We start from the raw sequence: 27,426 nt of genomic DNA on the forward strand, positions 1-27,426 counted from the left end.
TAATTCTGAGTCAGCTGAGTTTTTGCCTTCAACTGCATGCAGCTATGTGAACTTGGTTATATCTGCACCCTGTTTCAGGGGGCAGTAGTTCAGAGCTTCTGTGAAATATCGCCCTTAAAAATACATATATCTTTTGACTTGCTAGGAAGATGCATGGCCTTCCTGGGGGAAAAGGTTGGTTTTTTCCTCTCTGGGATTATGAAAATTTTGAGAGCTTCATCTAATACCCTTGGGGAGCTTTCAGAAGACAGATGGTTTTGTAACAAGTAGGAGACAGTCAGAGCTCTTTAGAAGTTGTTTGCTGGTATTTGAGTTCAAAATTCTAGGGTTTGCCCTTCTATGTTTAATCTGGTTTAATAGTGCTGGCATGAAAGAGGAGTTTAAGCAGCTTGGGGAGGCAGTTCTTGTCTAAAACCTGCACAGACGTTCATTAACTTTCTCATGTGAAGGTACAATTACATAGAATTAATCTTTTGGTGCCTAAGAAGAATCGTGCTCTCTTGTTCTCCGGTGCGTACTGGGCAACTTTCCAGGCATCACTGAGCAGTCCAAACGGGTTCTCACTGACATCTTACAGTAGCAGGAGAAATGCTATTTATCCACACGAGCCAAGTGAGGGAACGTTTTTCTGCAGTCCCTGGAGAGCTCCTGACAAAACCCTTTTGCATTTCTGATTCCCAGGGCCCTTCGACAGGCAGAGGTATCTTTAATAGATTTCTCCCCCATCCTCACCCCCCGACAGCTTTATTTCTATTCCACTGAAACGAGGCAGTCATGTTTTTAACCTAACCACAGATTTACCAGGGTGTATGAAATCCCCCAGCCTGTCCGCAGTCCTCCACAGCTCTGCCAGCATCCGTCTCGCAACACCGCTGTGTGGCTCTTGTCATCCACCGGTCTTCTGTATTACTGACAAATTTATTTATTTTTCTTTTTATTCCGTTGTAGGAGGACAGCGACCCTCCAGTAAATGAAAGTTTAAGCATAGAAAACACCCTATGGGCCAGCACGGTGATTGCGTCAGGTAAGATGGAGGCATGTGTAAATTTTTTTTGAAAAGGGAATATGTTAACAATTTTTAAAGGTCTTTTTGTAATGGAATAATAATCTCTGTCAGTTGGAGAAATTAGCAGTTGGAATGAGGTTTCCCACTTGTCCTAACACCTCTGGGGAGCTAAGCTGACATCTAATTGCCTGTTGGACATTCCTAGATGAGAAAGAATTGGAGTGGCCTTTGGGCACTTCTTTAGCATCTAGGACCAGAATAGCACTTAATTGCTCTCCACATTGACATCCTAATCTGTAACAGAAATGGTGTCAAATAGATTCTGGTAACAGAAGCTAAGATGAAAGATTTCCAGGTAAGTGCTCCCATTGAGTTTGCCTTATATACTTTTAAAGAGGAAAAAAAAAAAAATTCTTTGACCGATTTTGGCTTATACATATGATAAGCTCCCGAGGCCTGAGATTAATCAATGCCCTCTTGTAGAGGCTTGTCAAAGTAAAAGCCTTGTTCCTCCCCTGCCCAGCGTGCTTGCAAAGTTTGCAGGGTGGTGGCTGGAGGAGCGTGAAATTCTGTAGAACAGTTCTGGAAGAAACGTCAGATGGAGAAACTTGACGTTGTGGTACCAAGGAGTACATGGAATTAATAATAATAGGGAGGAACATGGAGGGGCTTTCCTGCCTCTTGTATGGAAGCTTTAATTTGTACCAGCTCTCCAGCCATTGCAGATCTCACCCTGCCGTGGCTGAGCCTAGCACGGGGGTCGTTACAGTGGAGTCCTGCTGAAGTCAAAAGTGAACGGTTTTTTTTTTCCCCAAAGGAGGGCACAGTGCACACTTTGCTCCGCCTGGTCACTACTTCAGTGCTGTCTGGAAGTCCTGGATGGTCCTGGTGTCTGTATCGGGGCATGCAGTGACCTCCTCTCTACCCAAGCGACCTTATTGTTTGAATCCATCCTCCCTTCTGAATACAAACAAAGTTACTTGCAGATAGACACCTTTGAGTGCGGTTAATGGGAAGAACGCTTGCAAATATTTTCATTATTTCAAATGGTTTGTGCAGTTGAGCCTGTTTCGAATGGCCGTAAAACAAAACACTCTTTTTATACGTAGCAGTGTGCCTTCAAGCTTCCAGTCCTGGCAGGTTTTTCCTCTCATTTTCACTGACTTGATCAATATAATACTCAGTTTTGTTTCTCCTATGGTAATAATAAATAGCATGTTGTAGGTTATTTCTGTTAGGGAAGTGGATATTGTTTTGCTTCTTCCGTAAGTCAAAGCTGTCAGGTTGTGGTGGTGCCATCTCACTGGGGCAGCCTTTGCTTGTAAGAGAAAGCAGAGCAATGTGACTTTCTCCATCTGCTGTAGTAGGCATGGGTCTGACTGACTATTTGTGGTTGATTTGGAGTAGCTGGGCCATCTGCTGATTTGAATTGTGATGATCTTACCACCACCTGCCATCTGGCTTCAGTGATTTGTTGTTGTTTTTTTGGGTTTTTTTAAAGGAATGTTTCCCAGCATAATTTTAGAAACCACCTCTTTTGAATCAGTCTTAGTTAAAAATAATTCACTTGCAGCTTGTTAAAACTCTGATCATTAATGGGAGCAGGGGAATAGCAGAGTATAAAATAGCAATGTATTTGCAGTAGTGCTTTTTTTGGTGTTTTCTTACAGGCTCCTAAAACTTTCTAGTAAAAAAATCAGACTTTGGCAACAGCAGCTTTTAAACTCTTGACGGTAGATAACTTTCTTTATGGCTTTTTGTAAAGTCTTTAAGAGAAAGTTGTAGAAAACCAGTAATTTATGGTGCTAAACTGTATTATGTTTCTGCAAGAAGAAAAAGGAGAACTTTGCTCTCAGCTCTTTAGCAAGTGTGGGACATAGCATTAAAATACACTGATAAGTCTCCCAGCAGCTCCATCTGTTACAGTGAGGTAGGAGTTGGTACGATTTGCCTTTCGGTAGGAACAGCAATTAGACACATACTTAAAGTAAATTGTAGATTTTAAAATAAGGTAATTCTGTCTTTGAAAGCTGTTGAAGTTCCTTGGTTTTACTCTGATTGTGGCAACCTTCACCAATAAAGAACCGTAGCCCAGAGCACGGATTTAGTTTTGACAAAAATGAAGGACCACTATCTGGTGTAAGGCAAACTTCACCCACTCCTAAGTGGGATTCAGAGTGGTGGTAGAAAAACCAAGAAACTCTCTGTCCTTAGCAACTTTCGCTTGTCTCTCCCCCCTATAAATAAAAGGGGGTCAGGGAAAGTCAAGAGAGCAAGGCAGCTGACTTCTCTTCCCGTGCACAGTAGCTGATGTGATGCTGCATCAAGTCCCAGCTGCACAGGCAGTGTGGTCAAAGACTACTGACTTTTTGTAGAATGTCTTCTGTTCAAAGTCTGTGTTTTCATGAGTTTTATGTTTCAGCTACTGGCTTCTTTAGTTTCTGGTTGCTATTGCTTTTGAAATTACCCTGCTAAAAATCCTTCCAACTGTCAAGTCTTTGGATCCAACAAGTGCTTTTATAAAGGAAACAAATGGAGGTTGTTTTTCTTTAGCTGATGGCGTTCTGTTTTGTTTAGGTACTGTTGTGGGAGTTGTCCTCTACACAGGAAGGGAACTGCGCAGTGTGATGAATACTTCAAACCCAAGAAGTAAGGTATGGTAAGGAAACAGTCTTACAATAAAAAGAGCAGAAATGCATCATTTTCCAATACTTCCAAATGCTATGTGTACATACTATAGGGACAACCTCATAGGAATAATGATTCATATCTTCCAGCCTATGATTTAAGATTTCTTGTAGCAGAATCTGTTTATCCTTATTTTTTGATCCTATTATACACGTGTCTTCTCACTTGAAGAATGGTAAAACCACTGGGTTTTATATGGCTGTTATGAAATAGTCCCAGTTAGAATAGGAAAGCTAATTTTCTGCATTCTTCTATTACAGCAAAGCTAAGACAAGGTGTGGGGATGTTTCTGTAGTCTGCAGCTTTTGGTAGCATAAATCCTCTCACACCTCTTCATGCATTGCTTAGCTTCCAAAGGATGGAAGTCTTACTTAATAAGCTGGCAACAGTATTGCTTATACATTTAAATATGTTTGTAGTGTTTTAAAAGAGAAGTTGTCGACTAGTGGGGAATGGCTCTTTGGGTATGGCAGTTCATTCCCTTTGTGAATATTGCATTGAGTTAACTCGTGTCTCTCTTAATTCTTTAGATTGGTCTTTTTGATTTGGAAGTGAACTGTCTTACCAAGATCCTGTTTGGGGCTCTTGTGGTGGTCTCGCTTGTCATGGTGGCCCTTCAGCACTTTGCTGGCCGTTGGTATCTCCAGATCATAAGATTTCTCCTTCTGTTCTCAAACATCATTCCCATTAGGTAAAGTGATTGCTAATTCTTCCCCGCAAAATACTGCTTGCTTTGTGTCCTCCTCCATGCTTCTGGTAGGAACAAGCACGTAAGCTCTTATCTGTTCCTCACTTGACAACTAAGCAAATCTAGAAACAGAAACCAAATTACTGTTCAAACAGAAGAATTGCTTTGTTGTTTCTGCTGAATTTGTTCAACATCCTCACCCATTCATTGACTCTAACTCAGGCTGTGGATTAGTCATTTAAAGCCCCTTCTCTCAGTGTTTGGGCTACTTGGTTCCTTTGATAAGAGCAGAGCAAAAAAATGGAAAAGGAGGGTTATTTATACAGCATGGAGTGTAATAGGACCCAACTGCCTTTTAGAGGGGACCGAAACTTTCTAATATTAAATTGCACTATCTTCATAAGTAGATTGTTACTTTTGGTGTAGGTCTGGGATTCATTTCACTTCCATTTTTAACTTGCTGTCTGCATATCAATCACTCTGTCCTTACTTGTCTGTCTGTGTCTATTTTCCCCTTAAATTATATCTGTTGTTCTCAGCACAGTTTTATCATCTGTCTCTGAATTACGGCACCACTGCAGTGCAGTGCACAGCCCTCCCCATTTGCCACCCGACCACCCACTTCGAGTATACTTCTTCTGAAACACCCTCTTTGGCAGCTCAAATTCAGCATGGAAGACGTGTCCTCTCATTGCAGCATGGCAGTTCACAATGATTTTCTTCCAAAATTTGACTAGTGATACATTTTCTTTTTCCCCTTCCTCCTGCATAGTTTGCGGGTGAATCTGGACATGGGAAAAATTGTCTACAGCTGGGTGATCCGCAGAGATTCCAAAATCCCTGGGACTGTGGTTCGGTCCAGCACTATTCCTGAGCAGCTGGGGAGGATATCGTATTTGCTTACAGACAAAACAGGTATCTATGTGGAAGATACAGTTTTGAGTCGTGGTATCTTGTTGTTTCGATTTTGTTACATTTTTGGGCAGCCAGAGAGTATAATTTAAGATTTCTTTGGGCTAGAAGAAATAGGCATTTTCTGTCACTTCAACAATATGATATAATCAGGTTTTAAAGAAAAACTTTTTTTGTTGTTGTTTGTTTGTTCTGAATTCACTATAAGTAAAGTAGAACAGGAATATTAGGCTGTTTGAAAGAAGTCTTAAAATGTGCTATTAAACCAAAAGCTGAGGGTAAAAATCAAGGCAGCTTTCAGGGTTAGTTTTCAAAGCCGGGTGAAGATAGCTCACATGCAAGCAGAAGCTTACTCTGCTGCTGTCCTTATACTTTTAAAGTTGAGCTTGAATTCAGAAGACCAAAGCTGTAATGAGAAGCTTGGTCTGACATAAAATCCTGGTCCCATTCAAGTTGTTTCCAGTTTTCTTTGGTTCCAACAGAACCAGAATTACACTTGCAGCTCTTGCTGGCATTGCCTTTGGGGTGAATCTCATTCTTATTTACTGGCATGGTGATGTGCACCACTACTTCCCAGGAGAATCAGCCTCAGGTTTGTTAACATTGTCTTTTTTGCTGGCCTCAGCCTTTGCTGGGAGCCTGGTGCAGTGACTGATTCAGCCTCTGGCCGTTTGTCTTGACCTGGGGGTACAGCAAGGGTGAGAACGTGTGCTGGGGGATAGGCGTGTTGGTTCCTGCTCCATGCCTGGTGCTGCTTCTGTTACAGGAACTCTTACACAGAACGAGATGGTCTTCAAGCGACTTCACCTTGGAACGGTAGCTTATGGCCTGGACTCCATGGATGAAGTGCAGAGCCACATATTCAGTATATACACACAGGTAAAATAAAATTGCATCACGTAACTCTTCGTTCACAAAACAGTTTTCCCGGTCACCGGTCTAACGGTGAATTGATATGGCAGGGATCTGCTTATTCATTATGACTTTTTAGAAAAGCCTGAAGGTCATCGGATGCTTAATACATAAATATTGTTATGATTGCTTATTACATTCGTAGATTGTTTCACATCCACCGGTCTTTACCTGCCATAGCACATGTGCGCATCTGCAAGTGTGAGTGTATGTGCCTGTGTCTTGTTACTCAGGTCTGACTGTAAAATAGCATATATCACTTGGAGTGACCACGGCATCTGCTTTGGTACAAACTTGACACTGGGTAATGGTTAGTGGGTTAAGTTGCTGTTGGAAATGCGGGGTGCTGGGGCAATAATGAAGGAAGAGACACCGTCAGTACTTGGTAAGCAGGGATAGAGAGCAGTGTGCCAGTATTGCTGCTTTAGGCCTGATGGTTAAAAAAGAAAATGGTAAAAGCGGGATACTTTCACTAATGCACCCACGATCTTACGTGGTGCATAACTGACATCTGCTTTGAGAACTATCTACACCTAAAGGCGGCAGCAAAGTCGACATTAAGTATAGAACAGGAAAATCCTGTCTGGGGAAGTCTCTCCCTTGCATTCCTCTTCTCAGTATCATGGGATGCGTCAGCATCTAAAAAGCCTTCATCTCTGTTCTTAAGACTTATATTTCAGCTTTGTATGATAACCAGGTAATGCTGTGTGCCTTGTCTGGGTCAACAAACTGTTTAGCGTGTTACCGAGGGCAAGATGCTTATACATTGAAACCTTGTATAGATACGTGCACTTCCTTTGTAGAACAAGGGATGAGGTTTTACTTAGTAACATTACTACCTTTAGGGAAAAAAAAAAAGTCAGCTGTCTGTGGCTGATATTCCAGCCACCCCTCTAAATGATACTTACAAAAGATTTAGGAATCATCGCTAATTATGTAGTCAGGGGAGCATTATTTTTCATTTTCTGTTAATAACCATTCTCTCAACTGCAGCTAGAAATAATTTCTTTGTGACCTACTGACAATTTTTTTTCTTTTGTAATATGTGATTCTGGAGATGCAGTCTGCAGGCATTAGTGATGGGTTACTACTCCTGTGTCATGTGTCAAGCGTTTTCCTTTCTCCATAGTTGTGGAATTGCTTCATTCCTACGGAAAACACAGAAGTACTTTGCAAAGTGCCCGTGCTTTTCCTTGAGCCTGCACACCCCATGCAGGAACTGGGGTTTTCATGTCACATTGTCTTTGCTTTGCTCTAGAGATTTTAGACTGAAGTACGCTTTCTATACCCCCATGAACTGAAAGTGAAGCCAGCATTCTGGCCTGGGAAAAGGCACCATCTACTGTCAATGGGATCTTTATTTTTGGATTTTGTTCGTGGTGGTCTGAAGATGCACAGCAGGTTTTCTTGGCCTCAGTGATCCATTTGGTGGTGTAGCTCTTCCCTGCATAGACTGTCGGGCTGCAATGTGCTTTTAACTAAGCATATGGTAGTTGATAAATACCTGGTATTTTGAGTAATTATCTTTTTCACTGGCATCTGTCTCAGGTAACTTGTCACTCCTTTGGCCACCTCTCTCTTTTTCTCTCCTCTGCTTTCACAGCCTTCTTGGCATCTGGTTCTTCTCTTGGAGTTGAGACCCTTAAATGACTGAACTGTACTTAAAAAACAGACTTCAGATCCATTTTCCCTCATTTTGTACTCAAATCTCCAGAAAAAACCTGACTGTTGGTTAATTATTTGCCAAGGTATTCAATATTTGTCAAGAATGTTTGGGTGACCACCTGGTCCAGTTTGTGGCTGGTACGTCACATCAGTCTGCACCTCTGCCAAGGGTCTGTGCTGGTTGATTTGGTTAAAACCCGTTGCAACGGTGCTGATGAACAGCAATATTAAATTTGAAGATCTTACGCATCCTAACCACAGTGTGTGGAAAAAAGCATGTGGAATTACACTGGTAAAGGTTATGTCTCATAAAACATGTATAATTACCAAGTAAGGTTCCTTATAATGAGAAGCATTTGCTGGCAATGATTCATTTTGAACTGTAGTTCTTATTCTTTGCTCTTATTTTTACCATGTTGTGGCCTTTGACCTGGAAGCGAAACTTTTGTCCTCTTGACACTAAAGGTTAACAGAGCAGGAAACTGGATCACTGTGTGTCCCTTCTTCAACCAGGATAATTTAGTAATTGTGCAATTATCCCAAGACTCCCATTCTGATACTAAAAATAGTATTAAAAATTAAATGAATGTCATTAAGGTTTTTGAGGTCCATGCGAGTCATCTGTTTTCTGGTTTCAGCAATTATATTCCGTTGCACATGAAACTAATTGACTTTCAATTTTCAAAGCCACTGGTCTTTTGTGGAGCAAAAAGTGGTTTCACTGAGTCTTCTGACTTTGGTCTTTCACAAATCAGTGTTCGGTGGATCTGCGGCAAAGGGTCCTGTTCCAACAGCTTAGGTAAATGTTTTGGCACTTCACCAGTAAGAATAATAAAGAAGATGAATTATGCTGGGGTGTGTTCCCTGTGATGGTCTGAGTTAAGGTGTAGGAAGAGTGCATCTCACTCCTGGGGGCGTAAGAGGCTGCACAGCTGCTGTATGTATGGTCTTCACTGAAGTGAAAACTTGATTTAAAACTCCCTCTTCTGCAGTGAGATTTAATTTGGCTTTCCTTTTTTCTAAGCAATCTCAGGACCCGCCTGCCGTGAAGGGCCTTACCTTGGCCACCAAGGTGCGTAAAACCATGAGCAGCCGAGTGCACGAGGCGGTGAAGGCAATCGCGCTGTGCCACAACGTGACGCCGGTCTACGAGTCCAACGGGGTGACGGACCAGGCTGAAGCCGAGAGACACTATGAGGACTCCTGCAGAGTCTACCAGGCCTCCAGTCCTGATGAGGTCGGTATCTGTTTGGGTGTATAACAATATAAATACGACCTTGCTTGTGACTGAAAACAAAATCAAATCATTATTTGGTGAAAGTACTCCAGTCTAGTGAAGGGGATAATATTTTAATGCATTTATTGCACCGATAACCCATCAACAGAGTGTAAGTGCCCTCTCAGCTGATAGGCTTCAGCCAAATCTGCCTGAAGCTACAGAGCCACATGGTGGCTGAGATCTGGCTGTTTTATCAGCCCCTGCATCGCAGGGTTTTGCTTGTGTTTCTGCACCTTTTGTCCAAGGTATATTTTGCACTTCAGTGCCCTGAGTCCCTTTGACCACACTGGTCAGTCGTAGGCAATCTGGTCTTGTTTGGTGTGTGGGGGGTGAATTGTGGGTGGGGGTTAGAGCACCCCCGTAAGTCAGCTTGTCCCTGATCTGCAAGGTGTTCGAACTTCCAGACCAAGTGAAAAGTTGTAAATCACACTGGGTAGTACTGCTAACCCTGGGCATGTCCCCTCCATGCAGGACAGACCCAGAGCCCCGATTAGTTCTGCCGAGGGAGCGAATTGCACAAGAGTTTGGCTGGGAGCAAAGCTGCGCCCTGCCGGTCCTCTGCCAGCACCCAGCCCGCCAGGGCTACGCGGGGTGGTGAACTAGAGAGAAACTTTATGGCTCCCTGGAGACCTGCTCGAGACTTTTCCTGAACACTTGAGAGAGCAGGTTTAAAACAGGACTTATGATTAAAGTGCTCTTTGCCACCCTCTGCAAAATTTGTAAAATCTAGTTGCGGTGTTGGTTCCTTCTGTGAGAAAGACGGGAGGAATAAAATATGGTTTTGTGTATTGGTTACACTTCTTGGATACACCTTTTTTGGTGCAACCAAGGTAAAACAATTTGTTTTCTATTGATTTGTACAATTATACTTGCTCGGTGCCATTGAAAGAGTCTGGAGTTTGAAACTTCCCATAAGAATCCTGTTAACAGTATGAGATCATATCGCCCATTTGACTACATTTGAAGGGTTCTTTCATTTATTGCCCCAAATAAAACAGATTTGCCTCTCATAATAACCTTTTCTCCTTTGACATCAGAAGAGAAGCTGGCTTTCCTCATTGTTAGAGGTGAGAAGTTGTTTGCATAGAAATCAATTTATTCGTTAGAAGCCCAGCTGTGTGAGGATTTGGAGGTTGTTGCATCTCTTACTGAACGACTGGCACACAGAATGAGTTTCCATATTTAATGTACATTCAAAATATTCCCTATAGTGCTTTTCTTCCAAAGTTAGGCAATTCATTTACTTCATGTAATGTGGTCTTGTCTGTACTATACAAAAGCTGCATCTCTGCTCCCCTCTGCCCCTCCCCCCCCCCCCCCCCCCCCCCCAGCACTGATGTGCCTACAGTGACAACAAGCACTTACACTGGTGAGCAGTGTGCTGTGTCCTCTCCCACCACATCATCTAGGTCACTGCTTTCCTTACCTGCTTTTCTCCTCTAATGTGTTGCTCTCCCCTGTAAAGACAGCTTACAGAAAGCAACTGCCTTTGAATTGAAATGAGTTCTGAATGATTTCCAGATGGTAACTTTTGTGATCTGTGTTTAAGTTGGGGTTTGGTTCATGTTGGTTTTTTTTTTTTTCTTCCTAAAGCATTTAATGGCTATTTTTGCACAGATCCTCTGTGAATTTACATATATACTGTTGGTATATAGTGAAATCAGTGAGTTTTCTTTTCCTTTTTCACTTTATACTGTTCTGTCTTTAAAATATTTATGCAGCAATTTGCCTCAAATACCCAAGGGATTATTGTTTGTTTCGCTGTAGCACGATAACTAATCCTTCCAAGATTATTGTTTAAATTCTTTTTTCCTTTCTTGTCGTGTCTTAAGTAGAGAATTACAGCGGGTTCAGAAATCAGATATGCTTTGCTGCATGGAGGAAATCTTGTCTGTAGGTCTTAGATATACAAATATTGTTTAGACGTGCTCTGTGTATGTCATACTAGATGGTACAAAATGCACGATCAGCACAAGTCGAGTCCTTGAGAGGAGCGATGCTGTTAAATAACATTCCCTGTAGGGGAATGGCTTTGGACTCCTGTTAAAGCCAGCCTTTGAAATTCTATATCAATAAAATATTGCCATGGCAGGGAAGGTCAGTTTATGAAATGAGTACAAAAACTTGTATTCTCTTTACTTTAACAGCAAGGGTAATTTCTACCAGTTGGCATAGGATTCATTTCCTGTAACAGAAAGCAGGATTTCCTAAATTTGTTTCCTGTGCGCACTGCCATTTAGAAGTCTTGAAGTATCTTTATTCAGATATCGGTTACAGCCTTGGGGCTCTGCAAGCCAGTTGTCAGTTGTAGCCTTACAGTAACTAACAGGGGAAATGAAATAGATATAATCTGATCAGAGATAAGAGTGCCTGGGATTCCTGGGCAAACAGTCTTTAACCCCGACAACCCGCTGCAGCTGCCAGGACATGAAAGGGTGCACCGATCAATTGGTTTCTGCCTGTTGTCTGTCTGCCTAGGCAACCCTAAATGGGACGTTTGTAGAGCAACTCATGGCACAGAAGGATCAATTTGTCTCTTTAGAATGAAATTTATTAGTCGATATAAACTTCAGTGGCGGCTTGGGTAATTTAATTGTCGGAAAGAGCAAAGTTTGGGGGATGGCGTGCTGAGCTGCTGTGGCTGCCGTGCTCGCGAACGCGCAGATGTGTATCTGACTTGGCCTGCACGGAGCGGCAAAATCCTGGAGTGCGCTCAGGGACTTTATTGATTTCCCCCTCATCAGTGAGCATGGGCTCCCTTGAAGGTGTTTGAGGGATTTCAAGCCTGCTTTTAAATCTCCTCAGTTTAAGCTGCAAACATATTTTTGCACCTCTAACGTTTCTGACTGAGAGCACCTCTGGTTATCTGTTTGCACAGTCAGAGTAAACCTCTTCCATCTCGCACCAGGCTGGGAAGGTACTCCCCATCCCGGGGTGCCCAGACCCGCCACAAGAGCTAGGGGGTTTTCTTTTGTTACCCTTCCCCTTCCATTGGCAAACCTTTTTGTGGTCTGTTTCGGCTGGCGTTGCGTTAGCTTGAAGCGTGTCACGTGCGTGATGCAGCACCTCTGACGTGCTGCTCATCCAGCTGTTCCTCTGCGCAAGGCTCTTCTGTCAGGAGGTTTAAATGCTTCCTGACATAGGCTTTGAGTGAGACGCTGGCAGGGAAGGAGGGAGGAGGTGTCTGTGAAAGAAAATAGCAAAGGATATGCCATAACGGGCTGAGATGGGAGCAGGGAGCTGTATCTCCAGGCGTTTGCAGCTCTCCAACATGGGCGAATCAACAGCCGGTGCTGTGCACGCTGGATGTCACATAACATCATGCTGTGAAATATTATTGATAATTATTTTTTAACCAAACTATTAGAAACCCAAGCTCCATCTCTGCTCGAGGAGGTTGTTAGGAGGATTATCTGACTGCACACTTTAATGCGCCAAGGGTGGCTTGAAGGAACTTTTTCAAAAGATAAGCTTGAAAGAACCTTTGATTTGTTGTAATCTTTGTGAATAAGCTTGCAAAAACTTGCTAATATTAAACCAAATATTGATTCAAATTGATTTAAAGGTCTTTCAAGGCAAAGCCAATTCAACTAATTTTTTTTTCTTATCTGGTGATTCAAGTCTACTTTATGGAAGGAAAAGTTTATTTTATGTTGTCTTTTAAGCCTAATTGTGGATGAAAGGAAGCTGAGTTCACAAAAGATTCTCCAATTAGACCCTATTGTATCAGTTAATCTAGTAAAATCTTGACTCAGTGCAAGTATTTATAGGTTCCGTTTTTATTTGTATCTCATATATGTGATTTCCCAAAATAAATTCCATTTTCTTTTCTAAGGTATTTGCGGTCATTCAAGGCAGTAAAGGCAGAACCTGAAAGGCACAAGGGATAATTAACCTTGAAGTCAGCAGCAACCATGTGCCCAGCACTCTCATGCTTTTGAAAATGTCACTGTAAAATACTTACAGTATTTCATGTCTGTTTTGAGAAAATATCCCTTGATCCTTTCTGGAGGCCAGTGATACATGGGCTCATGTCAGCTGCTGCTCCCATCCGTTACTGCTGAGACAGCTTCTGGAGTCAAAGCCCTGGATCTCAGCAGGCTCGGTCTTAGATGGATGTGTCAGCTGAGGTGGGGATTCTGGGGGGACTGTCAGGGAGGCAGACTAAAGGTTTTGGTCTTCTGTCATGACTCTGGTTGTAATCTAGTGAAAGCTTGTAAAGAATTAGGTGTTGCAGGTCCTTAAATACTGGAAACTGCCATCAAAATGATACCCACAGAAGTTCAATTAAAGGAGTTCTGGTGTGTGCCTGGAAAAATCTGGGGTTTGTTTTAGGTTTTTTGTTTGTTGTTTGGGTTTTTTTAATGTTTGGGGAAAAGGGGTTCTCTGCTAAAAAGTATCTGAGCCAGCCTTCATCTGTCTTGCTGCTGAGTACAGAGGTTGGAAGTTGTCGATGCACTGTTGCTACCGAAGAGATAAGAGTAGAACACAGCTCATTTTGTTTGCTTGCTTTTTTAATATGAATTTTTAATGTGCCCTGCATTAGTGTTTTTGGCTTTGATATTGTAAGCTCAGGGTGAATGCATCGTTTTGAATTCTTGATGTCATAAACAGCAAGCTGGGAAATAGCACATCCAAAAAGTAAGCGTTTGTGAAGAAATTTACGTGGTGTAGAGGTTAGGGCACCCCAGCCTGGACAGAGGGTACCAGTGCCTGCCCTTGCTGAGGGCATCCCTTCAGGATGCGGCAGACGAAGGCAGGGAGCTGAGCACCTCCTGCTGAGAGTCTGGGACAGCCTGGCAGCTGAATCGGACAGGAGCTGGGCTGCCCAAACCCCAAAAATAAGGTTAGTAAGCTTCTAACTTGAGGAAAAGCTGGCTTGGAAGAGCCCTATTAGGAGCACCAGCATTATGAACAGATCCATACTATAGCACCAGGAATGCCTAAGGAACTTCTTCGCAGCCCCCACCTGCTATCCTTCCCCCTCCCCCGGTGCTTCTCGGGGTGGTGTGGCATGGGCTGGCTGCCCTCACCGTGGCCTTCTCCTGGCAGGTGGCCCTGGTGCAGTGGACCGAGAGCGTGGGCTTGACGCTGGTGGGCAGGGACCAGTCCTCCGTGCAGCTGAGGACACCGGGTGGCCACATCCTGAACTTCACCATCCTCCAGATCTTCCCCTTCACTTACGAGAGCAAGCGCATGGGGATCATCGTGCGGGTAAGTGGCTTCGGGTCAGCCCTCGTGGCTTTGTGAATCTCCTGCTAATGCAGCGTGGAACACATCCACCACCGGCTCTCAGCTGTGCTGTGCGCCCCGCCTGAGATGTGCTGCTTCTTCTGCCTCAGGCGGGAAGCTGGTGCTCTGGTTTGAGCTAATAGCATCTCCTTGCTGGGTTTGGGTAGCGATACATCCTTTTCCTTGGCCGTGTTGGACGGTAAGTGCTGTAGCGCCCTGGGACATCTTCAGTTTATTAATCTTGGGTCCCTTGCTCAAAATAATGAAGGAGCCCAGGCTTCGGGCACTGGGGCGTGTGTCTGTGTCTGTCCCCTGCAGCTCTAGCTTCTTCCAGCTGCTCCTTCCTGCTCACAGTTATAATTTGCGATGTACTCGGGGGTGGGTTTCTGCTGTACAGCTGCCTGCGTAGTTTTGTGCCTGCATCGTCAGGGACAGTGGCAGGTTGGGGACAGGTGTCCAGCCAGCACTGCCACCAGCCGTGGAAGTGGCTCCTTGCCACCAGTGCAGCAGGGCCTCCGGGGTGGTGCTGGGAGAGAAGAGGGAGCTGGAGCCTTTCCCTCCGACTGTGAAGCCAAGGGCCCCGGGGATGCAGCGGGATGTTGGGAGAGGATTTTTGCTGCAAGTGTGCAAGGTAGAAGGAGCTGTAGGAGGCACTGGTGGGGTGTAAGAGCAGTAAAATCTGAGTGTTTTGTCTGTGTGCGCTGAACGAAGGCTCAGCAGCTTTGATAATCAGCACAGGTGCCATGTTACCTCTCAGGTAAGGCTGTTTTTTTCAGGAAATCTTGAAGGCAGCATTGACAGCAAAAGAAATAGTCACGGTTACCCTCTCCCATAGGACCCGAATTCTGTGTCCCTTCCCCCAGTGGCTGACACAGCGAGGAGGAAGAGGAGCTCGGAAGGGGCAGGACTGCTTTCTCCAGGGGAGCAGGCACAGCAGCGTCTCAGGGAATCTTGAGCTGACTTTGAAACCTTGCTCTGTGTCCCTGCGGTTTTCTTTTTGTCTGTCCAAAAGCTCCTGCCCTTCCCGTCATGCCCATGCTGGGGGGGGGCTATACAATGCGCTGAGGCTGTGAGTCAACCCGGGTCACAAGTGCTTTCCCCACCTCGGGGTCAGCCAGGAGCAGGAATCCGAGCAGGTTCACGGGTCCAGCTTACACTGCATCACCAACGCAAATGTGGTGGAACAACAGGGGGTGACGGAGGTGGCAGCAAGTGGGAAGGACAGAGGGGATCCCCACAACAAATAACTGGGATATTGTTAGTGGTTTTGTGAAAGAGCTCCCAGATCTCTCCCAGGCATTGAAAGTCCTCTCAGACCCTGTAGAAGTACAGCACTACAGGCGAAACGCTTGTAGCTGCACGGAACTGTGGAGATTTTTTAAAAAAATCTATTTAACAGAGCCTGCAGCTGTGCTGAGAACATGGTTTTGTGAGCAGGGTTTGGAAATAGCTGAGTTAAGGTAAAAGGGTGCATTTGTGCAAGTACCTTTATCATCATCAGCAGGCACTGTGCACGTTAAATACATGCCCAGCTGAAATTGCATGTGTAACTTTGTGTTTTTATATACAAATAGAGTATAAGGTTGGAGTCTTAGAAAAAAAAATCACATTAAAAAGAAGAAAGTGTGGGTGCTAAAACAGTTGAGATCAGCTGCCACCATTATCATCATTAGTTTTCGAGATAGTGCTAGACAATCAACCTTAGTAAGGTAAACAAACGTAGACATGGTGAGGCACTTCCATTTCCCTGCGAAGCAAACAAGGTGAAGCAGTCTGAATACTTCTTTTGGAGATAATTAAAACATCCTTGCTATGTTTTTTTTTTTAATGAGAGTACAGACAGATAATTGGTACCAGGAATCTAAAGCATGAGTATGAAACCTATAATCCAGGGCAAAATACAATTTGTTGTATCATGTCGTGGGATCTGCAGCTTTGTTATTTAGGGTGGGGAGAACAAGTATGATAGGTGGGTTTTTTTCTTTTTTTTTCTTCTTCTTTTTTTTTTTTCTTCCCCTTCTATTCCCCCATTTACTTTGTGGTACTGGGTTGCTGCATGTTTGGTTTGGGTTCTCTGGAAATAGGGTGTAAAAATGCTTTCTGCGTCGTGTATTTTAAGTTAGGACAGCAGGAGGAATAGCCTTTGGTTTTAGTTAGAAGCAGTTGGGGTCAGTACTACACACGTGCGCCTGCTTCATCGGTAGCAGATTAATTTGGTCTGCTTTGTTGGCTGATGTTTGGTATCTTCACAAGTCTCAGCTTCTCTGGACCCCTGGAAGAGCACAGTCCCTGTCAGAAACAGCGCCGTGAGGGGATGATGTGAAATGGAGCAATGCAGGGTTGCGTTCATCAACAACCAATATTATGGAGAGCTTCAATATTCCTGTTACCAAGAGATTTGGTGATAAAAATGGAACTGTGATACGTACATATCATTGCTTTCACAAACCCATGAAGGACAAGCTGTGTTTAATGCAGATTGAAAATCATTAAACCTCATGCAGATGACTGTATTTGTGTTACCCTACCTGAGTATTTTGGACCTGGATCTCCTGTTCTGGATCACACACCACTGTACTGTGCAGGGGGGGCAAATTTGTATTTCAAGTTGTTCCAGGGTTTGGAATATTAAAACATGCCCAAGGGCAGGAATGTTAGTTGAAGTGGGCTGATAGGCTGAGCATGTACAAAGTAATCGGTGTGTTCAATCTGCAAATCTAGAGATCCAACCGAATGCCACTGAACGTCAAAACAGTCATCAGTCTTCCCACGAGCAAACATCTCGTGCCATGGGGGATAGCTGCAACACGTATAGTGCATGTCCATTTAAATACAGCAAGTGTAAATACTTCAGGTTAATTATTTTTGTAGTGAAAATGATGTGGAGACTTCAGGCAACCTTTTCAAGACCTAGAATAAAAATATTAGCAATAAGAGGGAGGGATACACAACCTCCCTCCCCATTGCGTACTGTAAGTGCAACTTCTGATGAGATGCTGTGTTATCAAAGGTGTAAGAAGTGGGCTAAGCATTGAAGCCAGGGTATGCTTCATTACATTGTGTTTATACACTCCACAGAGAAGTGGATGCCCTGAAGTTTTCTCGTGTAAGTGGAAAAGATTCCTCTTTTTGTTTTCCTCTTTGGTTTAAAGCCTATTCCTTTTAAATTACCTGTTATCTACATTCTGCACCATTAGGAAGAAAACGGTTTCTATTTTGCATTTCTGTATTTAAGAGTATTACTGCTGCCAAACCCAGCAAAACTCCCACTTGTGGTCAGTGAGAGCACCATCAAGCCCAGAGCCTGACTGTCAATACTGTTGATAGAAGCACTGGCCCCTCTCTGCAGTGCTTGTTAATTGTCTGTCTTTTATTTTGCAACCATTGAGCTGCTGCTAAGGCACTGAGATCAGCTCCCGATTTATGTACCTGTGCAGAAGTAAGGTTTGAGGAGCAGATGCTGGCTGCCCGGGTGTTACTTTGCCACATTCCTGTATACTCCAAAACAATAACTTCAAGCAGGGTTTTCATTTTCATCTTAAAAAAGAAGAGTTTATAAATAGGTAATTGTCAAATACAATTTTCTTTTATTACACATACATGTATGCGTGTGTAGGCACTCCATCTGGTTTTGATCCACAACTTGCAAGGTGTTTACCTCTTCAGTCAACCTTCTAAAACTGTGCTGCTTGTTTAAAAAAGCAGAAATAAGGGGAGGGAAAGTCGTGTGAAGTATCCAGAAGGCAACAGGCACAGTGAGCAGCTGGGGAGGGGAGGGAAACGGCAGAATGAAGCTGCACTCAGGACTGAGCGAGCAGAATTCAAATGGTTTTCTGCTCATCTGTACAGGGACTGCCCATTCTTATAAACTGCAATTTTTTTTGGCTAGTGGGAGCCATTGCAATTGCCTCGCCAGGCTTGCTGTACGATCTGGGTGTAGCGTTCCAGCAAGCGATGCCTGCATCCAGCCCAGTAACGCTGTTATGAAGCCCTTGCTGGCAGAGACGCCTGCCTCCCCTGCTGATCTTGTCTGCTCTGGCTTCTATAGAAAGATCTTCAACACATAACTTTAGTAAATAAGTAGTAGTCAATGCTGAAAACAAGTAGCAGATGTTGCTGTGTTTGGGATATTTTTGCAATATGTGCTTGTTTACTTGTGATCAACTGTCGTTTCTGTAGCTGATTACTTGAATTCTAAGAAGTCTTGTTCTACCAAAGCAGCCACTCTTCACCGTACTGTTTACTGACTTCTCTTCTTAAAAGGAGGCCTCCTTGTTTGACCACAATATTTTCCATTTTCTTTTTCTTCGCATTTTTTTTTTTCCCCTTACCCGTGTGGAATGGTCTTTGTTGTAAAGCAAAGATAGCGCTATTGTCATATCTGGAATTGAAAGAAGTCTTTGAACTGTGGCCAGAGTCAGACCACAGTGGAAAAAGATGCCTCTCCAAAACAATGTAAATCTGCACAGAGATTTGCCAGTTATAGTGTGATCTTACCATAATATGAGAACGCACTAACCTCCTATTGAACTTGGTGAGAGGAAATGACTAATGCAAGGAGATAGCTGATACAGTATTTATATTGGACAAAAAATCTAAACTATCTTAAGCCAATTCTGCAGCACGGGAAGTGGAGTCTTTATTCAGTTTCCTACAGAGATGTTGTTAGACACTTTTTAATCAAATAATTTAATAGATAAACCTTTACCTTTGGCGGCTGCCAAAAGCATTGTCTTTTATTTAAGCAGATTCCAGTTGTTTTGGTAGTGACAAGCGTTTTGCTTTGGGGATGTGGGATGTGTGGGTATCTGGTATCCGTAAATGACGGCTGGATGTTTCGGGACATGAAAAACCATGCTTAAGCTTAATTATAAGAATATTCCTTGCAAATATCATTATGAGCTTGGCAACAATGTTCAGTAAAGGAGCTTTGTTATCTTTCACTACTTCTTAATTTCCCTAGCAAAGACGCTTACTTCTCTTCTCTACGTTTACCTGCAGCAGGTCCTGCTTGCCTTTTTTTTTGCTGTGGATGTAAACTCTGGTTTGCCAGTGCCACAGGACGTTAGGTTTTTACCTACCGACTCGAGCTCTTCTTGTGTGAGAACCTTGGCCACTACTTTCTGTAACAGTGGAACAGACTGATACATATATAAAATCGTGTGAGAATGAAAAAGCATCCGCTGTGCTTTTCTTTAATTTCTTTTTTTCCTAAAGTGCTTTCCCCCCTTCATTCACAGCTGTCTATTTCCAGTCTTTTCTGGGCTTTTTGTTTTTGCATGTTAAGTTTATTTTCTTCCTATCCCTGGTGGCTATCTTGGTTTACAGAGCAGTTTGTTCCTTACTCATTGTTTTGTCTCCTTTGAGGAAATTGCCAGGGTTTCCATTAGCTTGTAGTACTAATAACTGTGACCTCGTTAAGTATCTGCCTGGTTAGAAGGGATTTTTTAATTTGTGGTAATGTAAATATGCTTTGCTTGCAGCCTACAAATTATTTGTATCAGACAAGGCAGGCAGCAATCTAACCTTTCTGTGGCAAGCATAAACTTTAATTATGCTTAATGCCATACAATGCAACAGAGGGGGTAAATTAGAGTGATTTTTTTTTTTTACTGTGTTAAGTTTTCTGCATCTGTGTGATTGTTTCAGGTAAATATGAAATAAATTTTCAAGGTGAGGGCTAGCAGTTATTCCAAAGTTGCACAGTCAGGATTGAGGCTTGTCTGCATGGAGATGCCCTGTTGCTGATTAAAAAGCTGAACGTCCTTTTCTAAAGCATTAATTCTTACTGCGAGTAGTTGCGATTGAATCGGCACCTCCTTTTGGCCCCGAGACAAGATCCTGCGCCAGATGGACCCTCAGCCTGAGCCGGTGCAGACCCCTTTGTGACTGTTGTGCAGAAAGCTCAGCGCTGCGCTTGCTGAGGCCACTCCAGATACGGTAATAGTGGCCCAGCTTACACTCTTCTGTTTCTTACCTGCAGGATGAATCAACGGGAGAGATCACCTTCTACATGAAGGGGGCTGATGTGGTGATGGCTGGGATCGTGCAGTACAACGACTGGCTGGAAGAGGAGGTACGGGGCTGTCTCTCCTGCGTGCGGAGGGTTTCTTACGCGACTGCTTTTCTCCTTCCAGGGGAACGCGTGACAAAGCTTGTCAGTGTGGCAGAGTGGCCATAACTGCTAGACCATGGGCGAGCCAGAAGGTTACTGATCTTGGCAATTCATCAGCCAAGTACATGCACAGTAACAAGGAAGTTCAGGTGCAAGTTCAACATACTTAGCGCAGAATAAATCCTGTAAAATAAATGGATTTTGCTCAAAACTGATTGCCACTCAAGGTGACCGAACTTCTCCAGAGTTTGGTCCTGTGTTTGGATTTAAGACTAAAAGGTCTAATTTCAAAACTACATTTGGCAGCTTTGTACTGGGATATGTGTGTTAGGTTAGTAGTAACCTTGACACAGAGTTCATAGCGGTAGCTTTGGTTACTGATTTTCCCCACCCCCAAACCCTGGTGTTAAATGGAATAGTACTCCCTTGGTCTTATTTTAAAGAGTCGATGGCCAAAGATGTGAAGTCTACAAATCAAAGGCTTGTCTCCTTGGAGACAGAGAAAATGAAATCAGTGGGCTTGCTTTTGCCACACTGGTATAGCACAGAGGGCATTTCTGATCACTGGGATAGATTACAAACCGTTGCAGATCTTTTTTTTCCTCTCGGGTTTATCATGCACTTTATCAGATGTCATATACTCACTGGGGCTGCTCAAATGGGACGGTTATTTTCTTAACCTGCTATCTTATATTGCCATCTCTGCAACGCTGTGCATAAATCGTCTTAACTTGAGATTGAGTTTATGGTTTACAATGTGATGCTTCTTTCAAGTGTGGTAACATGGCTCGGGAAGGCCTGAGGGTTCTCGTCGTAGCCAAGAAGTCTCTGACGGAAGAGCAGTATCAAGACTTTGAAGTAAGTTTTTATTTGTTTTTTAGTTTGTTTTTAAACAGACCATCACTGAAGCCATTCTCACAGACCTCTTATTGATAATGCTGCCTCTCATCTCCCTGCTCCTTCTGCTAGAATTGCCATTCTTCAATGTCTTGTCTGTTCTTTTAATCAGAGTTGCTTTTTAAGTGATATGTATGAAACTGGATCCCAGCCAGGACCCTCCAAAACAGTTCCTGAATCCTGCCTTATAATCTTTCATGGTTATAAATTCTGCAAATGTTCATCATTTGTTAGACAAGTTGTTTGTGTGTGGAAACGTGTTGGCTTTTCATTTTCATTGCTGCATTCCATCATCCAGGGAAACTACAAACACCAGGATATAACCCGGCTGGGCTTCATGGAAACACAGGCTTCATGAGTGCGGTTTGTGAGATAGGTCTCTACTCACAGCACTGATTTGCTTACCCCAGGCAGGCAAAATGTGAGGAACTGTTTAGTTAGATGCAGAGATGAGAGTAGAAACGGTTAGGATTCTCTATTGCTGTCATTTGTAGATGGTTTCGTTGCAGAAACTGTGGCTACCTGTGGTGCGAGGGATTCGCTTCCAGGCTTTCTGCAGGTGTCACTTTGGCAGCTGCCGTGCATTTGTGTGCACGGGGACGTGCTGTGCGTCGCCCTGCCCAGCTGGAACAGGACAGGGACAGAACAACAGCTTGAGAAATGTCCACCTTATTCTGTAACACACACGCTCTGTTCGCCAGCCATTACAGGTGGCATCCCCGAATAAAATAAGTAAAATTATCTTGCCAGAGGTATACTCGGTATTTTTAAGCTTAACACCCATCAGTAGAAATAAACCTGACCAGTTTCTCTGTAACCCTTTTGATGTCATACACTGACCTTTTGGTGTCTCCATTAAGAGTAGCTGTTGTGGTTTTCTAGCAGTGTCTGCCATTAACAGGGGCAGGTTGGCTGGTTACCCCTCGTGCTGGCCAACACTGTGTTCCATAAAAATGCAGGCTGCTGTGTGAGTCAGCGCGGCTGTGTCTGCTCTGCCCTCTGCTCTGCCCTCAGGCACGCTATGTCCAGGCGAAGCTGAGCGTGCACGACCGCTCCCTGAAGGTGGCCACGGTCATCGAGAGCCTGGAGATGGAGATGGAGCTGCTGTGTCTCACCGGCGTGGAGGATCAGCTGCAGACGGATGTCAGACCCACTCTGGAGACGCTGAGAAATGCTGGTATCAAGGTCTGCCTAACCTGATGTTATCCTTAGCAGGAGCACTTGCACCCTCTGGAGTATGTGGTGTATGGTCCCACAGCTGGTGAATTAAGATACGGCGGGGCTGGCTGAGGCATTTTAGATGTCGCTTCAGGAACAGAACACGCTGGAAGTGGTATATGCTAACAAAACACATGGAAGCGTGTCACCTTTTGTGCCTTTCTTCCCCTAACATGCTCTGGCTCCTGCAGAGAAGCAGAAGGATGGCTACGGGAGACTTGGGGGCAATTGTTTATTTTGGATACTTGTGTGAAACAAGACCACTTTGGATGTGCCTCATGCAGGAACGCCTGTGCTGGGGTTGAAGCTGTGGATATTTATGTTTTCGGTAGCCACTAGAGGGGGGCTGAGCCAAGGGAATCGAGGCTGGACTGGTTTGGTTGGGTTTTTTTCCCCCTCTCCAGCTTGCTGGGCTCCCGCATCCAAGATTCGGACACCTCTCTGCTAAGCACAGAGGCTGTAGGAACCGGTGGGATGCGCGCTTAGTCTGTCTCTCTGAAAACTTGTCAGTCAGATCCTGGAATTGCAAAAGGAAAAAAATAATGGACTAACCATTCGGTTTTGGGCAAGAAAAGTAGGTAAAAGATTCTGGTTGTGGTGTTTCTGCTTTAAGTAGCAAAAGGAGCAAAATCCTTTAGCCATGCTGTGAATCCAAAGCAGGGCTGTGTGTTTGGGATTTAGGTGGGAAGTGGAATTCAAGGCTTGGGACAAGCTTCTGAAAGTGTTTTTCTGTTAGGAAACAGCAGGGACTTGGGCAGAGAAGCAAGACGAGCGGAATCAGAGCGAGCTCTTAGCAGCGTTGTGGCTTTCTCCCTTTGCAGCATAGTCCTGGCCACTTACTGCAAAGCGCTTTCATGTTTTCTCTTCACCTTGGCTGGAGTCGGTGTCGGGGTGTGGAGCACGTCGTGGCACAGCGAGTGTGGCACTGCTGAGCCCTCCTTGCAATGCTACAGTCGTTAGGGTATTGCATGCAAGGAGTAAATCACGAGTGAAGGCAGCCTTGTAATTCATTACAGGGACCATCTTGTTAAGATCAAATCTCTTTCCAGCCTCAGATTATTAAACAAATAAGTGAGTCTTTGTGTGTTTTTTTGGTTGTTTTCTTTTTTTAAAAAAAGTTTCATTAAATATTCTTGGGCGGTGTCTTGAAAGAATAAAAACACCAGTGGAAAAAACAAAACTCTGATATATTTACACTGTTGAGGGAATTCCCTGCCAGATTATAACAGGGTATTGCTGCTGACACTGCTTTCTAATGCCCCCCCTCACCAGCACGAAATAAAAGGAGCAGTGTATATTTAAAAAAAAATATAAAAATATAAAAACCCAACACAAAACAACACAAAAAAAACCCAAAAAAACCAACCCCGACCAACTTAGCCTGTTCCAGACGCACACATCAGCAGTGAGCTAACCCCAGTTGCATCATCCACATTTCAGGCAGGGCCATGAGGGATCTCTGCGGCAGGGCCTGCTGCTTTCAGCGTACAAGAAATGGCTGGGGTGGGACACATGAGCACACGCACACGCATTCTTTAGCTTGCATTTTGTGGGTTTATCGGCAGAATCTTGATATACTGCAGGTGGGGGAAAAAAAAAAGTTATACGTAGTTTGTAACTTCTTTGCATTTAAGCCTCTTTAAAAGCTTTGCTTGCTTTCAGGGTGAGAATTTTCATGTATGTTTTAAAATAGGGCTTTTTTAGAAGAATATTAGGGTATGTATTCTAACAGTCCTTTTATATGCCTGAACTGGCAGGTGGCACTTCTAGATGTGCTGCAGATGTGCTTGTTAAGTTTTGTATTTAATACATTCAATATTTGGATTTTAGGTGTGGATGCTGACAGGGGATAAATTAGAGACAGCCACGTGTACGGCCAAGAATGCACATTTGGTGACACGGACACAGGACATCCATATATTCAGACTAGTGAGTAACACCCACATACCCCTCTCTCTAGACTTGCTCAGGACCCCAAACTCTGGGACAGGAGTGGTGCTGAGATCACAGCTGTTTTTTCCAGCAGTAGACCCAAAATATTTTTATTCTTTTGACCCACCTTTCTGTCCCCTGAGGTTTTGTTTATCTGCATGCCCTGAAAAGCTCAGTGTGCTGCCCTCTCTGTATTACTTTTGCTCCCTCTGAGACTTGTTTATTTGGTTTTTCATCCCAGCGGAGCAAACCCTTCCTCAGTTGCCATCTTTTCCCGCAGGTGACTAACCGGGGAGAAGCCCACCTGGAGCTGAACGCCTTCCGTCGGAAACACGACTGTGCTCTGGTCATTTCTGGGGACTCGCTGGAGGTAGGCTCTGGGCAAAACGCGGCGGCCGAATTCTGTTGGGTTTTTGGTTTTTTGGGGGTTTTTTTGTTTTGTTTTTTGTTTTTTTTTTTTTTAAGAAACTTTCAGAGCACGAACATAGGTGATGTTTCTGATCTCTGTAAATCAGGTGTGTCTGAAGTACTACGAGTATGAGTTCATGGAGCTGGCTTGCCAGTGCCCTGCCGTCGTGTGCTGCCGATGCGCTCCAACGCAGAAGGCGCAGATCGTGCGGTTGCTGCAGGAACGGACTGGCAGACTCACCTGCGCCGTTGGTAAGGGGCTACCCAGGGAGGAGGGACCATCTAGGATGGTGCCTTGACTGTTTCTTCTTTTCAAACTTGAACACAAAGTTTCTGACTGTTTCGAACATCCCCTGTCATCTCATAACACCTGGAAATGCTGAGGTAGGGGAACAGTGGATTTGTGGGATGATCGAGAAAATGAGATTTTGTATATGGGAACTTCGATGGCAAACTGCTCAGAAATATTTGGGGTGGTATCTTTGCAAAACTTGGTCAGGTGAAGTGCCGTTGTTAAGGTATGGACTTTGTTTCAGCGTTGTAGGTATAATGGTACACATACAAGTCAGATAAAGCAATCCGTGGCCGGGGGGTGTCTATTAGAAACAGAACAAAACTTCTCAGGAATTTAATTCCACGATTTCTAATCAAAATCCCGCTTTTGTTGATAGGTTTATTTTAATATTAGCCTGGTGCAGATGCCTTTGGTGGGGTTGCAAGTCGCCCCCTTTGCTTAACTACCCGTGTCTTTTGTCTGTGCTCTGACCTGCAGGTGATGGAGGGAATGATGTGAGCATGATTCAGGAGGCTGACTGCGGCGTTGGAGTCGAAGGGAAGGTGAGATTACCTCATGTTTAATAACAATTCCTATGGCAATTCAGAAGCTAGTGCACAAGTAACGCTTAAATGAATCCTCAGAAATTTGTGTGGAAAAGTGAGAAGCTTCCACAAGAATAATCATCAGAGCAATAGCCCCTTACCATGAAAAATAATGTGGCTGTAATGGATTCTACTGTTTAATAGAGTTCTTTATTTGGTTCTTGGCAGATTCCTGGAATCTGGATCGTTGTGGTTCATTTGGTTTTTTTTTAATCACACGTAGATGCTCCAAATGCTGGAGTTATAATTAGTCTGATAGCATATACCCTACATGTAAAATTAAAACCTGTTTATATTTGTTTAGAAAGCAAACTCCGGGTTAGAGCTCTGGTTCCTGCACGTGGAGCTGCTTGGAGCGGCAAGGCTGGATTTGGCGGCAGTGGAAAGACTGCTTGCAGTGAGCCAAAACACTAAAACGAGTGAACTTTTGAGACTGAAAATTTGTGTTCAAAACTGACTTGATATGAGTGTCCACGTTAACATGCATGTTGTGAATCATAATCCAGAGGGTTGCTTAGACTTGGAGGCCAGGGTTCAAATGGGAATTCTCCTCATATTTTTGCTCTTTGCTTAAAAGCCACAGTGGAAGGGGAAAGTGCCGAAGTAATAATCTCCCCCACCTAATATATTGCAAATTTTCTTGGAAATTCTGTCAGTGATAACTAAATAATAATACAATATTATTTAGTTTCCAATCATGAAATGATCTCATTATGCTTTTACTTGCTGTTGCACACAGGAAGGAAAACAGGCATCGCTTGCAGCTGATTTCTCTATCACTCAGTTCAAACATCTGGGTCGTTTACTAATGGTGCATGGAAGAAACAGTTACAAGCGGTCTGCGGCGCTCAGTCAGTTTGTAATCCACAGGAGCCTGTGCATCAGTACCATGCAGGTAGGTGGGCTGGCCTGAGGCTTTTTCCCACGGCCAGGTGAAAAAGCTGAATCAAAAAGTATAGGTTCAATATTTCATTTTTGGATGCAACTGTTTCTTCTGATAAAAATGTTGGTAGGTTGGAACATGAGGTTGTTACTCTGATAGGAAAACACATAAGAAAGTTGCTGGTATAGAACAAACATGAGCGACTTCTCCAAAACTGGACAAACAATGTTCTACCTTGGAAAACACTGCTCTCACGCGGCACGCCGTCGCTGCTGTTTGGTAATGGTAGGAAATACTGAAAATCTGAAGCAGGGCAGTACTCTCACGGCCACTGCTGAGTAAGTGCACTTATTTTCAGGTGTGTTTTAACTTTGGCCTCACTATTTGAAGGCCTTGCTTAAGCAGCTGAGGAGGACCTGGCTGACTCCCTGATGAGGTTACCGAAAGCTGGGTCTGGCACGTTGCAGAGTGTTCGCAGGAGCTGTGCCACGAAGGCTGCTGGAGCACATACGAACCTTCCCAAGCACTCAGCAGCTCGCTGCAGCAACGTGGACGCCGTCTGTTCCTCTCCATTGCAAAAGGAACCTTAGAAACAGCTTTGGTATTCACAAAACTTACATCGCTCCTGTGTGCGGAGCCTCAGCGTAACAAAAATGCAATTGCCAGTTGGCAAGGAGAGTTGAAAAAGATTTTGAGAGTTCATGAGCCAAAT

At 43.9% G+C, this 27,426-nt stretch overlaps 1 protein-coding gene across 1 annotated transcript in view; it reads left to right on the forward strand.

Annotated features, from left to right (window-relative positions):
* ATP9A (ATPase phospholipid transporting 9A (putative)) overlaps positions 1-27,426 on the forward strand; it is a 63,547-nt gene that overhangs the window by 25,016 nt on the left and 11,105 nt on the right. Inside the window, exons 9-23 of the mRNA XM_055814002.1 lie at positions 949-1,024; positions 3,584-3,660; positions 4,225-4,385; positions 5,155-5,297; positions 6,061-6,173; positions 8,896-9,108; positions 14,203-14,364; positions 20,366-20,458; positions 21,272-21,355; positions 22,409-22,579; positions 24,443-24,541; positions 24,825-24,914; positions 25,060-25,204; positions 25,725-25,789; positions 26,571-26,726. Of these exons, the coding sequence (XP_055669977.1) occupies positions 949-1,024; positions 3,584-3,660; positions 4,225-4,385; positions 5,155-5,297; positions 6,061-6,173; positions 8,896-9,108; positions 14,203-14,364; positions 20,366-20,458; positions 21,272-21,355; positions 22,409-22,579; positions 24,443-24,541; positions 24,825-24,914; positions 25,060-25,204; positions 25,725-25,789; positions 26,571-26,726 (1,848 nt within the window). The remainder of the gene's footprint in view (positions 1-948; positions 1,025-3,583; positions 3,661-4,224; positions 4,386-5,154; positions 5,298-6,060; positions 6,174-8,895; positions 9,109-14,202; positions 14,365-20,365; positions 20,459-21,271; positions 21,356-22,408; positions 22,580-24,442; positions 24,542-24,824; positions 24,915-25,059; positions 25,205-25,724; positions 25,790-26,570; positions 26,727-27,426) is intronic.

This window comes from Falco peregrinus, chromosome 9 (genome assembly GCF_023634155.1).
Source record: "Falco peregrinus isolate bFalPer1 chromosome 9, bFalPer1.pri, whole genome shotgun sequence".
Classification (NCBI taxonomy): Eukaryota; Metazoa; Chordata; class Aves; order Falconiformes; family Falconidae; genus Falco; species Falco peregrinus.